The 16,505-nt window shown below is 37.3% G+C and overlaps 1 protein-coding gene across 9 annotated transcripts in view; it reads left to right on the top strand.

The window, feature by feature from the left end:
• The first annotated feature begins 735 nt into the window (after nucleotides 1-735).
• dennd5b (DENN/MADD domain containing 5B) overlaps nucleotides 736-16,505 on the top strand; it is a 47,210-nt gene continuing 31,440 nt past the window's right edge. For 4 of the 9 annotated variants that reach the window (XM_065284855.2, XM_065284853.2, XM_073814692.1 and 1 more), the window contains exons 1-2: nucleotides 736-1,072; nucleotides 13,878-13,937. In XM_065284855.2, coding sequence (XP_065140927.2) covers nucleotides 964-1,072; nucleotides 13,878-13,937 — 169 coding nt within the window. In that variant the 5' untranslated portion in view covers nucleotides 736-963. The remainder of the gene's footprint in view (nucleotides 1,073-13,877; nucleotides 13,938-16,505) is intronic. The other 5 variants (XM_065284854.2, XM_065284852.2, XM_065284857.2 and 2 more) reach the window with 3 other exon arrangements.

Raw genomic sequence — 16,505 nt, 5'->3', positions numbered from 1 at the left:
TCATTATTTCGCTTTTTATATGCCTGACTGTTATTTGTATCATATTGCATCCGATTAAAGACGATGTTTTTCCGGTTCATGTTTGTTCTTATATTTTATCTGCAATTTATAAAACAGATTTGCAAACTTTACCAGAAGAACAATAGTTTCCACTTAAATTTATTGGTATCAGCAACTTTCAAAAATAATTAAAGTCGCAATACAACATCTTAATCGACAGAGGGCGGTGTTGTAATTTATCATATATAATTGTCATTATTACAAAATGGAAACCTTATATAACAAATATTGTTATAAAAACCCATCCATTTATTTATTATTACTAAATATGTTGTAATGCTTTTTATATCACATATTAAATCACTTATATTATTAGAAAAACTACAAAGTGCCTAATTTTGGAGAAGAAATGGTGAAAAGTGGTGAAAATGCTTATTTATTTGTATGAAATGCAATTGCTTTTGTTTTGTGATTTCCGCAAGAAAATTATATTTGCATTGTGCAAAAAGTAATAAAAACAGGTAAGCACTAGCACTAGTACTGCTGTTTTATTTTTAAATTTATTTCTTAATATTTATTTATTTGCTTATTTTTATTATTGATGTGTTTTTCAGTCATCCATACGCTACAATCTCTCCCCTGTAAATATAAATAGCTGTGGCGAAATAAACCTAAAGGTGTCCCGCGCATCGCGCACTTGATTGGCCGATATCATCTGAAGCGCGCGTCAGGGCACGCGCACGGGTTTGCTCACTCACCAACTCACAGCCTGCGCAGCAAACGGTCTCCCGACCAAACAATCTTAACAGAGAACGCTGCCAGACGCTTGCCACACAAAACAATAGCGATTTTCTGTGAATAAACCTGAGCTTTTGTTGATTTAATTTGCCCGGTGACGCCCGGTAATGGAGCCAGTCGGGTCTGAATAACAGGCGCGGACAAAGCGGATCAGCTCAAGCCGAGATGAGCGCCACTATGAGCGGCTCCGGGTCAGCGCCCTGCCGTTTCGCACATTACTTTATTATATGCGGAATAGACAACGAAACGGGCCTCGAACCCGATGCGTTAGCAGGTAAGATTGTTTATTAATTATTTCTGTATTGTTTTATGTATCGTAGACTGATGATAAAGCGCTGTGGTGGATATAAACACGAGATGACGTGCACTGATTTCATATGAGCCCCGCTTGAATCACATTAGATTATAGTCTTCATGTTAGGACTTTGTAGTCTGTTTAATGTATTAAATTGCTTTTTGGTGTATTTGACTGTAATTTGACCCCCAGGTGTTACAAAATTCTGAGCCTTTTAGTGTAATGGTATTGAATGGTATTGAACCAGGTCAATACCATAACAAACTAGTCATATAAAATAGTGTGTTAGTAAGAAAATAACATTTCTTGAAGGGGACAGATAATGCTAAAGCTGCATGTATTGATTACCTTAATATTTTTATTGTCCCATGGTGACATCAAAACCAGTAAATGTGTCTAGTTATTGGTTTTATTGGGTTGTTGGCAGAATAGGTGATAGTGATTTAGATGGGTAATATGGAGATCCTTGAGGCAAGGTAACTAAATGTAATATTTTTTAGGCTGTATATGTTGATTGGCTTGAGTTCATGAGTACCCTGACATATATTATTGTATCATTCTTTAAATATACATTTCATTACAATAAACAATTGTGTGTGTTTACAGAAAATAAGCACAGACAAACAGCCAGACAGAGGCTGGTGAGAAGTCAGCTGAATTACATAGAGAGCAGATGATATATATGTGGTTTAAGCATTCCCCTTTTTGTTTTTTTGAGGCAAGGCTGTTTGGTCATATGAGTCGTATATAAAATGAATGCACAGATATTTAGTTATTACTAACTAGCAGGGTTTTAAATATTGTGGCTTTTAACACTTGATTGTGACACTGCCAGTGCACTTGAATTGAGGAACCAATGTTGGCTAGCTCACATGGATCACATCATTTTTGTCTGACCAGTGCCTACTGTTGTCATTATACCACGCTTGTTGTCGTACTTTTCGCAAACCTGTAATTGAGCCACACACGCACGTACTGCAAATATCAAGTGACATGTTTTAAATGACCTGATTTGAATTTCTTACACTCTTGTTTGAACAGATCCACCTTAAAAACATGGCACAGTTAAACAGACAGTGCTGTAGTGAACTTTGCGTGGTCCAGAACTAAGCTGGCACGTGCTTAATGCTCTTGTGGATTAGATGCAGATTGTTAAGACCAGGCTTTGTGGGATAAAACCTGTAGATGGTCTATATATTTAATTTTAGTTTTGAAAGCCAATTTCAATATGTAGCTCTGTTTTTATATATTTTATTTAGACTTTTAAGGTTTTATAATAACAAATAACATGCAAAAAAGGCATAAAAACAAAATAAAGGAAAGGAAAAAACCTGGGCTGCCTCATTCAGTAGATGTGTATACAAAATACATACAAAATATTTAAATAGACAAGAGTAATATTCATCATTTTGTAAGTCTGAGACACATAATCAAGAAAAAGTCGTCATTACATTAACAAAAAATTCAAGAAAGGTTCCCATTGTGATCTTAGCTCAGGAAAACTTAGTATTTTGTAACTCCGTTTGACAAAAATTATGTTAGATGTTTATGACCAAACGCATCTTTAAAATAATTTTAAACAAAAAATCGGACTTATGCCCTAGCAACAAAAAATTCCTTGTTGCACCTTAATATTTAAGTTTTATTAACTATTTAACTTATATAATTTCAACTTTCTTGACTTAAAGTATAATAATAAGTTGAATTATAAAAAAAAAAATTATTTATTGCAACTTCTCAATAGCAGTGGTGGCCGGTGACTTCTCTTCCGAGGGGCGCAAATTCAAAATATGTGTTCGGTGCGTCATGTGAACCTATGTGCATCACTTGTCCTGTCAAATTACGTGCCTGCTGCAGATGTTTCGAAGGGGTTTATGATAAAAGAGGCTGTTTACACTTGGCATTAACATGCGTAATCGTCGATCGTATCACAAGTGGACGACGTTAATGCCAGGTGTAAACGGTGTTCAAAACGTTTTGAACGCGTCCACTTTCGACCACTTTCAACCACATCCAGAGGTAGTCGAAACCACTTTCGATCGGATCGCTTTGGAGTTGCGGAACGCAATGTGGTTGAATGTGTTCGAACAGCCACGCGCGACCGCCTTCTCTCCGCCCATTTATCTAATCTGAGGTATTAAACACAAATTTTACGTCTTTTTTTACTTCTGGCGTGAACATACGGTGAACAGCGCTATTTTAAGCATTTCATTGATAAAACTACTGCGGGTGTTCTCCGTAGTTACTTTGAAAGCGTGAAAGTTGCGCGATCCTATTCATCAATTGCGCTGAAAATTCAGAGAAAGCTCTAACATACACATGTACAAAACTCTGTGCAGCATGTTTACTTGCTAAACAAGCAGTGGACTCCGACATAATATTAGTTTGCGTCCATATAAACTCATAATTACTCCCGCTTGCGTTTGAATGACAGCAGAGAGACTCGCCCACTGTCTCACGGACCGTCCCCTCACAGTATTCAGGACAGAAGTGGTCGAAAGTGGACGAAAGAGACGGATTTAAATACCAGGTGTAAACGTAATGTGTCTCTCTCGTCCACTTGTGATCCGATTGATGAAAACACATCTTAATACCAAGTGTAAACAGCCCCAAAGAGACGCTCGGTTTCACAAAATACTCCCAAGATACTTACTTAACACTAAACTCTACACATGAGATTAAGCGATATCCCAGCATCTCTTTTATCATAAACCCCTTCGAAGCATCTGCAGCAGGCACATATTTTGACATGACGCATGATGCATTGGTTCACATGACGCACCGAACAGACATTTTGACATGATGAGCCGCACACAAATAAATACATGTTTTGAAAAGCTTTGCATCATGCACCCTCGAACAACTCGCCACTGCTCATTAGTTAAGAAAGTTGAAATTAATTGTAATTTCAAATTAATTAAACCTTAAAATTTAAGTTCAACAAGGAATTTTACAATGTACCATGCACCATTTTTCAAAAATGATTTATTTTTTCTTTTAAAACTGTGCTTGTGGAGCAGCTACTTTATACTATGTAACCTAAAGCCAAACCTGGCATTTGTGCATGTAACCTTACCATTCAAGATAAAAGAGAGAATTTTGTCCTTTCTGTGCTGAGTTTCTCATGTCAGATCGTGATTAAACGGCTCGAGCTTGATGAATTTACCTCTCTGTGTGTCTTGTGTGATTAGGGGGCTTTGACATTATCAGCACAGTGGGTTGCTTGCTCAGATAAGCAGTGTAAGCGCTCACGTTTGTGGCATTGTGAGATGTACACTTGAGATATCCCATGTACAACATAACCTTTGTTGAAAATTATCCTCTGGTTTTTGTTTGATCTATATCGAATGGTTTAAAAAATCCCCTCACTCCACCCCATAGCACCTGTGTTTTCTGCTGGCCTAGTTTTTAAAGGTTGGCTTGGCTTTGGTTGCACCTCTTGTTAGAAGATGAGAACGCTCATTTGTAATTCAAACCACTTGAAGATCGAGAGCGAAAGATGGATCTCATGATGTGCTGCTGTGATATATTTTTGGCAGCGTTTCCTCAGTTTCATTGTTAGGGGTAAAAATGCACTCTTCCTGCTGTTTACCTCAGTGTGTTTCTGCATGAATGCATGGGCCTCCGGTGCCAAAGGGGACCCAGGACTCAAAGGGCCGAGCTCCCTCCCGGTGCTTTTCGGCATAATTATCACCGCTGGTCGCCCTTTGGCTATTCTGTCCCATTAACAGTCTGTTTTATGTTATATTAAAAAGACTGTGCAAGGGTTAATTGAAAATGACCATTAATAACACAAACACAGTGTGGCTTTTCAATTGATGTCATTTCAAATGATCGTGCCTCTATTCTCCGATGGCAGAGGTTTATTAATGGGACGCTTGTCCTTGTTTCTTTTTAGACTCTGATGAAATTGGCTAGTTTGTAGTCCACTGCAAGCCAAGGCCAAGGTGATTTGGGAAAATAAAGCTCCACTAAATGTCAAATTTGTTGTTTTTCTCTCTCTCTCTTCTGCAGACTGCTTATTTATTGGTCTCTCTTCCCCCATATAATCCATTCATTTATGGATGTTGGTTGTTTCTCGAAAGGCCTTTCCAACACTTGTGTCCTAGGCCTAGGGGTGCATATCCTTGGAGTGGGATAAAAATATAACCTATAAATAGCTCCTCTTGTGTTGTACTCTCTGAAAGGACAGTATTGCTAGTGCTACATATTATAAGAAATATATTTGCATGCAGCTCATCAGATTTTAAAACTAGTAATAAATGAGAAAAAAGTTATTTTAAGGCTTAGTAGACTTGGTGCAACTGCAAATGGTTGTCTTCTGAATATTAGATATCTAAATATAATATGAGAACTGGCTTGATGGCAGACAGTAGAGATATGTGACCCTGTTTGTGAAATTCAGGCTAAAGTCTCATAATCTTGTTATTGAGTCACAAATAACCCATAAAAAATAAATGTTTCACAATCGTGCATGTGCAGATGTTCACGTTTTAACGCTCTGGGGATCGTGACTTAAAGCATGTTTTCGGTTCCCTACAAAACATTCAGCACCTGCAGGCCTTGCTAAAATTCTCGGATTGTACTCAATAATATGACTTTGTAAAACAACAAACAAAACCGCATTGGCAGACGAAGATGTTTCGATCTTTGATCTGGCTCGTCTCCATCGTTCACACCTCAACCCAAAGAGGGGATTTGACTCTTTTGAATCACCTTCATTTAGTGAGGATTTGACACCTCGAGTAGTAATTAACAGGTTATCGATAGTTTTTGGTCCTTCTCAGGTAAGGCCTGTTGATAGGGGTGTAGCCCTGTTTAAAGAACTACATCGGCTCCATTTGACTTTTATAGCTCCCCTGAAATGGCTTTTAACAAGTACTTTGGCAAACAAGATGCTGAGGGATACGTAGCTGCCATTAGTGGCATGTATCCTAGGCAGTTAAGCAAGTCGGTTCATTCTTCAATTAATAATAAATGCATAGATATTGATTCATAAAACCGGTATGAAAGCATTGTGTTTATTTTTCCATGACTATACACTGCAAAAAATTATTTTCAAGAAAAAAATTCTAAGTATTTTTGTCTTGTTTTCAGTAAAAATATCTACAAATTCTTAAATTAAGATGCTTTTACTTGATGAGCAAAACGACCCAAGAAAATAAGGCTATAGTTTAAGACCAAAAATATCAAATTTAAGTGATTTTGTGCATAAAACAAGCAAAAAAATCTGCCAATGGGGTAAGCAAATTTTTCTAGATTTTTTTATTTATTTAGTGTTTAAGAAAAATGTTCAGATTTTTTTGCTTGTTTTTAGGGATGCACGATATATCGGCCGGCATATCGTTATCGGCCGATAACTGCTTATTTTTAATATTATCAGTTATCGGTCTGATCGCAAAATTAGGCCGATAAATAATGGATTATTTCGGTTCGTTGAACCACTTCACTTGCTCATTGCTGGCCATGAGGAGTTTTGATTGGTGCTTTCTGTGACATAGCACGAAGATGACACAGGTTGCGGGCTTAAGAAGAGTATGCTAGTCTAGCGCAAAGACAAGATTTCCGCGTTCTGGGAGTTTTTCATTGTGAAATTAATATGAATATTTATCGGCCTATTTATATATATAATATCGGTTATCGCCCCCAAATATAAAGAGTTATCGGTTATCGGTTTCGCCCAAAATTTCCATATCGGTGCATCCCTACTTGTTTTATGCACAAAATCACTTACATTTTATATTTGTGCATTCTGCTAACATTAGTCATGGGAACATGGGACAGAGTAAACATGCATACTGTTAAAAATTGTATACACTCCAAGTAGCTTTGGATTAAAGCGTCACCAAATGCAGAATTGTAATATCAAATCAAAAAGTCCCTGTTGATTTCTTAACCCCTACCCAAAGTATACCCTTAAAGTCCCCGGCATACTTTGTTTTCCATGTTCGGGTATTTAAAGTGTCTATAGTGCAAATAATGCGGCACTTTGGTGGCTGAAATAAAGATGTTGTTTGGGCAACATAAATACTATGGGTTTCAGTGTAGGTTATGTTCATCATTCAGCCCATTGTCATCAAGTTGAGTAGTCTGACAGCTTGCGGGAAAAGAATAACTATCCATTACCCAGCTGTTTTAAATCGGATACTCCTTAACCATCTTCCGGCTAATGTAAAAATATCATGGAATTGAAAATTTTTCTTCTGGATGATACTGAACTTTCTTCTAATCTAGTGGATTGTATCGAGTTACATCTTATTATGTGAATGTTGTTTCATTGCACACACCTGTTGAACCTGGCAAGAAGAGATTTTAGAAATATTAAGTCACATAAGTAAAGCTTTCACTGTTTAAAGACTTTGAAAATACTTAAAAGCCAGACAGGACCTACAAAACCGGGGCGTCAAATGCTGCATTGTTACATTGCGGCTGCATGACCTGTCTCCGCTCATTGTTTCCTGAAGACTCTGGCTGACTCCTATTGTGACTGAGGGCGAGCACTCAAGCTGTAGTGGACACCCATAAAGAGACATTGGAGGGCCATCTGCCTGTAAGCAACAGCGTGGATTTGGGTACAATGGCTATGCTAATTCCCTGGCACCTCCATAGATTTTACCCTCTAATGGGCCTGACTCGGGTGAAGGGAGGGACGGGTCAGGCGACTAAGCTTTGTAATGTCGGCCCAACTAAAACCCTCGGTATAGACTGTTTTTTTTATGCAAACACGAGCGAACGTGCACAATCGAACGCACAGCCTGGCAGAGCATAGTTTATTTGACTCATAAACGTGCACTAATGTTCGATGCATGTGCATTCATTGCAACAAATTGCAATACTTCTCCTGGCCAACAACATGCTACACATTCCCGTACAAAGTACTATACTGTATTCTGACCCTTGCGTACGTGAAAAAGTTAAGTATATCCAGGCCTTTAAGTCACACTTAAAAATCCTTTAATTTTAAAGACAGCGCAAGCATAACTTCCAAGCAAAATATTTCTTACTTTTTTATTTTAAATAAGATGATAGATACAGCATGCAGAGCTCGGATGCAAAAGCCATTTAACATTACCTTGACACCAGCTGGATTAAAAATAATTACATTAGCTTTACATTAGAGGATTTGACATTTTGTATCTAATGCAATGTCGTTCATACATATTTCGCTTGCCTTGAATGTCCAAATAATCTTTATGGTCCCGCACCGTTACAAGACTGATATACCTGCCTCTGAATAAACAAACTATGAGGCTGTTTTGGATGAATTACTGACTTGTAAATATCATTTGCACTCAATAAGAGGCGTTTTTAAACTTTTGCTGGCTGCCAAACTGGCAATGATTATCATAAATTGCTGAGTTATGCCATAGGCGCATAAATCCAGTTGCGTAACGTCTTTACATCTATGAGCGGCCCTCATCTAATAGATTAAAACTGAGCTAGGGCACTGAATGGCGCTGAGGCCTTCATCATTTATGAATGCTTGATCTGAATATTTGCGTAAAAATGTTGGGAGCATGTAAATTAGGGTTGATGTTTTAGATTAAAATGTAAATTATTTTCTAATAAAATTATAATCTTATAAAAACCAGAAACTTCCTGTGGCTCAATTGGTAGCAGTGTTAGCATAATGCACTGAGTAAATGTAAATTAAAGGTGAATGAAGCTCTGATTCCCCAGTTGACAGTGTGTACTGGTTCTGCTGACCCATTAAATGGGTCAAACTGTGCTAGTGGACTTAATGGACAATCACCATATCTGTGCATGTCTGTGTCCTCTTTGTTTGTGTATGAGGGAGGCCAATGTTGACTTTGTTCATTGACATCCAACTCATCAGTAACCTCTGTCCTCAGATAAGCCGTACCGTAGCACACCATGTGACTATTCTGATTACAGCCAAGCATGATGCATGTGTTAGTTATGTAGATGTGTTTATAAGATTATTAATAGAGCATGAGTTAAAGAAATTAGTACATTTATTGATGTGTTGCATTTTATGGCTAAATGCGTTGCTTAAATTAGTAAGCATTGTCCTCAATATTTTGGTAGTTGGTAAATACATCAATATTTTTCTTTTTTGATATACAAGGGTTTATGTTGAAATGTGTATAAATGTTTAAGGAGGGGGTTAACACCTATTCTTTTTTTTTTTAAAGTATGTACTGTATAATAATGATTGATAGATTAGAGTATTGTTTTATAAAAAATTATTTTGTCGCTTTTTGTAACGTGCATTGAAGTTTTCTTTTGCAAAAAGTGCTTCATTACTCTTTGAACTTTGACCTGAATGTCTGCGACAGGCTTCCCAGAGCTACTAAAATGAAGACTTTCTGCCCATTTGTGTTGTTTCTGTGTGTGTTTGTTTGTGCAATTGACCAAGTTATATAAAGGTTAACCAACAACGCTTTCTCTTATTAGTACATCAGAATTTACATTTACATTTATTAGGGCCCTATGATTTCCGCGACGGAATCCAAGCATAAAATGAAATTTACTGTTCAACACGGAATGTCATGGAATTTGGCAAATTTTGGATTCAGTCATTTTTTTTAAATCCATTATAAGGGGGCTCCAGACTGCCACCAAATGGTGGCATTTTGCCACCAAATTTTGAGTGTGTACCACTAAATTTTACATCCAGTCGCACATGTGTGACCAGTAAATTTGACCTTTTTTTGTGAAGTGACACTGAATTTAAAACAGCACATTGTAGTTTCTGCATCTATCATCAAAGTATTTATTAGTAATACAGTGTATTACTTAGTAGAAATGTAAATATTTGGTTAGCATGTTGATTTACGGAATGTGCCCCTAATTTTTTTGGTTGCGCCCCTAAAATTTTCAGTTGGGGGCCATTGTGCTCCTAGTGAAAAAAGTTAGTCTGGAGCCCTGTATTAATCTGCAAATAAAATGACAGAGATGCGCAGAAACTGTTTCGTTTTGTGTAATGTTGGACGTAAAGAAGAGTAGGTCCGTTTCTCGTCATGCATTGCAAACAATAACAAGCGTTGCCTCATCAGTACGCAGTACGAGGCCTTTATGTAATTTAAAATAAACCTTTCAATAAATTTTTGTGAAATTGTATTCGTTTAATGTTTTCAGCTGATAAGAGACAGCTTTTTTAAAACTGAAATTTTATTTAACCATTAAAATCAGATTTTAGAAAAATAAAAACGGAAAATACGGAATTTGAGAATAAATAAAATGGAATTTGGGAAAAATGTAAACTAATTTCAAAGTGCCCTAATTTATGCAAGTGACTTATGCTGCGTTCACACCAGCCGCGGTATCAAGCTCAAGTGATTTCAATGTTAAGTCAATGTAAAGACGCGTTTTCATGCGTCTGGAGGTCTCTCAGTGCAAATGCGCAGCGTGGTAGACGCGAATCCGCCTCATTCATGGTTCTAGTTCATATGAATGACGCGAATTGAGCGTTGCCGCAGAAAACGCGCTAGTTCAAATTGTGACGCATTAGTCACAGATGCCCCTCCCATGATGCGAAATTCTGCGTTAATGTCTCGAGTGAGTACAATTTCACGCACGGCTTTAGGCGCAAATGAAGTGTGTAGCCGCCGCTACAGCATTTGGTGTGAATCCAGCATTTCAATGCATTACATGGTAAAAAATTTTATCAGTATGTGTGTTCCCTAAGTTCGAACCCATGACATTTTGTGCTGCTAATGCAATGCTCTACCACTGAGCTATACAGAAACAGCAATTTTGGATAGGGGCTCGTCCAGGACTAATAATAAAGACTTATTAATAAAGTTGAATGTTTATCTAATGTAGCATTAAAGATAAAGGCTATTCCTTCCGCCTCTCTAGTTGCTTTGAAAAGTTTGGCTACATGGCTATATTTTCACACATCTGACCATGTAGATACAGGGCTTTTCTTGCTCTCGTGCACCCAGGTGTGAGGAGTCTTCGACAGGCCAGAACATGTTGTGGACCTCAGGTTTAGCAGATCTGTAATGGCGCTTGTGCTGACTGCCCAGATCCTGTGGGAAGGAAAAGGACCCCAATGTTTTGTGCTCACAATGTGCCCGCTCAGCACTCAAACCACACACACACACAGTTTGTGTAGCAAGGGCTCAGTTGCGTAACACGGTTGAGGATGGACAAAGACACTGTGTGCTATGACTGCTGTCTTCCATCAGCACTTTTAAAATGAATGGTGCTCGGAGCAAGGCCAGTGATTTTGGTTTTGCGAGCTTAATATCACACCTAATCATATTTATGATGTAGGTTTGCCACAAGGGCTTTTGGGCCATTGATGGAGAACTGTGAGATGAGATGTCCATAAGGCTGTGATATTTGCATGGTACTTAAAAAATATGAAACGGGTAAAAAACAACAACATGGCATTGCTTTGTTATGTTGACCCATTTTGTTAGTGGAAGGAGTTTTTTATTTATGATCTTTGAAAACAGGTGATGATAAAGAGTTATTTATATGATGACTGTGGCAGGTGTTAGGATTTAACAGATTGCAGAGTTTGCTATGACGTCAGATGAGTTCAAAGAGTACCTGATTTACATTCGGTCAGTGGTGACGCATGTTCTTAACACGCAGACACCGGCTGAATCATCCTGTAAGTACAGTACCAAACACAGCAGCAGTTTCTTCCTGTGTGGGTGAATGTCAGTATATCGCATGAAGAAAATAAAAGCTGCATTCATGTAACTCAGTGGGTAAAGCATTGCGTTAGCAGCAGAAAGCCCATGGGTTCAATCCTAAGGGACTACACATCAATCCACTGTCACTTTTAGGGCTGGGCGAATAAAATTCATATCTCTTAATTTTTGGGATAAATGGCAATGCGCAATAAATATCTCTCTATTTTTTACTCTATTTTTAATGTTTACATCAGGGATGCATAACGATTAATCGTGATTAATCTGTAGCAGAATAAAAGTTTTTGTTTACATCATATATATGTGTAAACCGTGTATAATAATAATAATAATAATAATAATACCGTAATAATGTAATTATAATAATAATGTAGTAATAATAATAATAGGCATTTTAAGAAAAATATATATTTATATATTAATCATTTATATTTATATATAGTATAAATTATACATTAATATACAACATGTAAACTTTTCTTAAATATATACATGCATGTGTGTGGATTTATCTATAAAAAGTTATTATACATGGTTCAGACACATATATGATGTAAACAAAAACTTTTATTCTGCTATAGATTAATCGCGATTAATCGTTATGCATCCCTAGTTTACATGCCAATCAAAAGCCTCCATTTTTAAAACAGCATATGAAATGAAATAAAATTCAAAGACAGGGTTTTTCTACGTTTGAAAATATACAGGTGCGCCAACATTGGAAAACTTACGTGTGACCTCAATGTACATTTTTGGCAACGCTCTGTTGCTTGTGGATCATATCAGACCATACCGATATAGATGGTGTATATCCTGTTGGGAAAAATACCAATATATTACCAAAGCTAGATATACCGCCCAGCCCTGGTCGCTTTAAATATACCACCCAGCCCTGGTCACTTTAGATATACCGCCCAACCCTTGGTTGCTTTAGATAATTCATATGATAAAGCCCTGATCGCTTTAGATAAGCATATGGCAAATGCATGCATAACTGTAAAAAATGTAAAATGTTTAAAAAATAAAAGCTGCCCCTATATGCTTTGAAGGCTTGATTTTTATATTTAATGGTTGTCAGTAAGGAAACGCCTATTATTATTTCTTTTTTTTTAAAATAAGATTTTAGTTTTTTTATTATATATATATATATTTTATTACATAATCTTTATGTAGCATATATGTGACCCTGGACCACAAAACCAGTCATAAGAAGCATGGGTATATTTGTAGTAATATACCCAGCAATACATTGTATGGGTGAAAATTCTTGATAATTTTTTTATGGCAAAAACATTAGGATATTAATTAAAGATCATTTTCCTCATGAAGATATTTTTGTAATTTCCTACCGTAAATATATAAAAACTTTATTTTTATGAGTGGATGTAATCGGACTTCATTTCGACAACTTTAAAGGTGATTTTCTCAATATTTTACCCTAAACATTGTCCTATCCTAATAAACCATACATCAATGTATAACTTATTTTTTCAGCTTTTTTTACCCTTATGACTGGTTTTGTGGTCCAGGGTCACATAATTAATCTAAATCTAGATGTTTCTTGGCAGTTTTCTTGAGATTCATCGATGTACCCCAAATGTCTTCATTCCTGAAACTTGAAACACACACACACACACACACACACACACACACACACACACACACACACACACACACACACACACACACAAACACACACACACACACACACACACACACACACACACACACACACAGTTTGTCCTATTTTGATGATCTTAGGTGTTCAAGGCTCAGTTGATGTCTTGCAACCCAGGCAGGAACGAAATGAATGGAGATTGGTTGTGATTGTGTGTGTCGGTAGATGTAAATTTCTCTTAATGTTATTCTAACACCCACCATTAATATTTTGTGATGGCTTGCTGGTCTGGCACAACATGATGTCTCACTCACATCAGAGATCTCAGCCCACATTCAAGCTGTGCTCACCACAAAACCACCTCTCATTTCACCTCCATCACTGCTCATCCTGTAATTTAACCCACACGTTGTCTGTGTCCACAATGTCATTGCTGTTTGGATTCAGTCATGCATCTGTTTTTGTTTGCTTCTCCATTTCTGTGTTGTGTTTGACATTTTGCTCTTTCGTTTGTCTGTTTGTGCCACCTCAGCTTTGTACCAATGGCTAGAGGCCGATCGGCAGGGCAGGGACCCAGCGGCTGTGGCAGAAGGTAAACATTTTCATTAACCATAACCAACTCTGCCCTAAACTTTATCATCCTCTTCAAGCCCTGGTCTTTGTCTCAATTTACTGTCTGTTCATGCTTGCTTCTTTATTTTTATGTCTTGTCTGAAAGCTCTGTGTCAATTGATCACCTTGCTTGATGTCACATAACCCATTTGACTTTCTGTAAAGTGTTTGGAAAAGTGTTAGGTTTCCTAATTTCTATGCAGTGTAAGCGTATATTGTCCACTTTCTGCCATTTTCCAAAGAAAAACAACAGTAAAGTAGTCCATATGATCCATGTACTGTATTTGAAGTTTTTCTTAAAGGAGTAGTCCACTTTATAGATGGGGCCCATTGACTTACCATAGTATTTTTTTCCTACTATAAAAAGTCAATGGACCCCATCTTTAAAGTGGACTACTCCTTTAAAGGGACACTCCAATTTTTTTGAAAATATGCTCATTTTCCAGCTCCCCTAGAGTTAAACATTTGATTGTTACTGTTTTGGAATCCAGTCAGTTGATCTCCGGGTCTGGCATAGCTTTTAGCATAGCTTAGCATAATCCATTGAATCTGATTAGACCATTAGCATTTTGCTCAAAAATAACTAAAGAGTTTCGATATTTTTCCTATTTTAAACTTGACTCTTCTGTAGTTACATCGTGTACTAAGACCGACTGAAAATTAAAAGTTGTGGAAGGAACAGTTCACCCAAATATGAAAATTTTCATGATATACTTTACTTTTCCTTTCTTCATTTAAACACTAACACATAATTTTATGTTATTATGTTATGTTTTAAAGGGCTCAACATCTTATTGTTTCATGATATATGTAAGAACCAATGAGATTCAAGGTTACCGACATGCCAACATATTTAAATTCTCAATCACTGTGCTGATCGCTTACATATCAATTACTTAAAAGTAGGGATGCACCGAATCCAGATTTTTGGGGTTTGGCCGAATACCGAATCCACTGTTTAAGATTCGGCCGAAATCGAATACCGAATCCTACTCGCATCCTAATTCCATTAACAAAGTAAAACACATTAATGAAGTAAACAACGTCCACAGCAGTGTATTTTTCATTTTATTTGATTTTAACTGTAAAAAAAGGATAGGCAACATTATGCCAGGATGACAATTGGGAAAAAACAATTTTGACAATTACCATAAGCCTATGCATAATGAAAGCGACGCGGTGCGATGCGCTAATTTTTTCCAATTGCGTCCACAAAATGTGAACTGCCCCTAAGGCTCACCGAAAAAAAAACACTTATCTCCACGTCAGCACCCAATGTGTGTAATCAACGGCTGCGTGACTTCGGCAAGCCTAGGGTTCGGTTCGGTGGAAATAAATCTAAGATTCGGCTGAACCCGAACCCCGTCAAAAAGCCCAATTTTCGGCCGATTCGGTGCATCCCTACTTAAAAGTTAAAAATTTTACAAATTTTGTCTCACAATTATGTCTTTCACTCCAGAGGAACCATACTTTATTAACCTACTGGCATTACTTTGATTACTTTGTTCGTTCGTTCATTCCCTCATTTATTTAAAGAAGTCATATATGGGGTGACATGAGGTTGAGTCAATTTTATGCAGATTTTCATATTTTGGTCAACTAAATCTTTAACTCTTTCACCGCCAGCGTTTCTAAAAAAGTTGCCAGCCAGCGCCAGCGTTTTTCATGATTTTCACCAAAGTTTAATGCCTTCCAGAAAATGTTCTTCTTTAAATATATAAACATACAATATACCAAATGAAAGAACAGACCCTCTGATTTCAAACAAAAAAAAACGTTTCATCCTACCTTCAGTGGTTCTTTTGCAATCAGCTTTTGAATATGGGTAGACTTTTCATAGAGATCCCATTCAGAGCGATCTTTAAAACAGACACGGACATGCAGCTGCTTCATAGGGCAATACTTCCGGGTTTAAAAAGTTGCGAAAGGGCGCCACCTGGTGGATAATAGCGGTATTGCGGAAAGACGGAAAATCTCGTCATTGGCGGGGAAGCGTTTTCTCTTAATTGACGAGATATCTCGTCAATGGCGAGGAAAGAGTTAATCACAATGGTTTCATTGTATGAAAAATAGTAGCTTGTACATCTGGCTTGAAACCTTCATTTGTTGATATGATAAAAGAAAAATACAGGGATTGCAACATGAGAGTGGGAAAATAACTCCCCCCCCCCCATATAAAGTCTCTGATTAAGTTTTCTCCCTTCACATATTTTTCTCTGCTGTTATAGAGGCTCATTGGAGACAATCGTGGGTCATCCACCTCTCAGCTTGTTATTTTAAATCAGTTTTTGTTTCCCCACAACACTATCCTTCCTTTTCTACATTTGTTTTTCTGTTATTCTCCTGCTGTTCCTGCGAACACCTCATAGGCTCTCTCTCTCTCCTCTCTCTCTCTCTCTCTCTCTCCTCCTCTCTCTCTCTCTCTCTCCTCTCTCTCTCTCTCTCTCTCTCTCTCCTCTCCTCTCTCTCTCTCTCTCTCTCTCTCTCTCTCTCTCTCTCTCTGCAATATAGGGCTTTAGTAGATTTTCATTCTCTCTGTCCCTTCCTG

Source organism: Paramisgurnus dabryanus, chromosome 1 (genome assembly GCF_030506205.2).
Source record: "Paramisgurnus dabryanus chromosome 1, PD_genome_1.1, whole genome shotgun sequence".
NCBI lineage: Eukaryota > Metazoa > Chordata > Actinopteri > Cypriniformes > Cobitidae > Paramisgurnus > Paramisgurnus dabryanus.
Note: the sequence above shows the minus strand (reverse complement) of the source record. Positions and strands in the feature narration are given on the sequence as shown.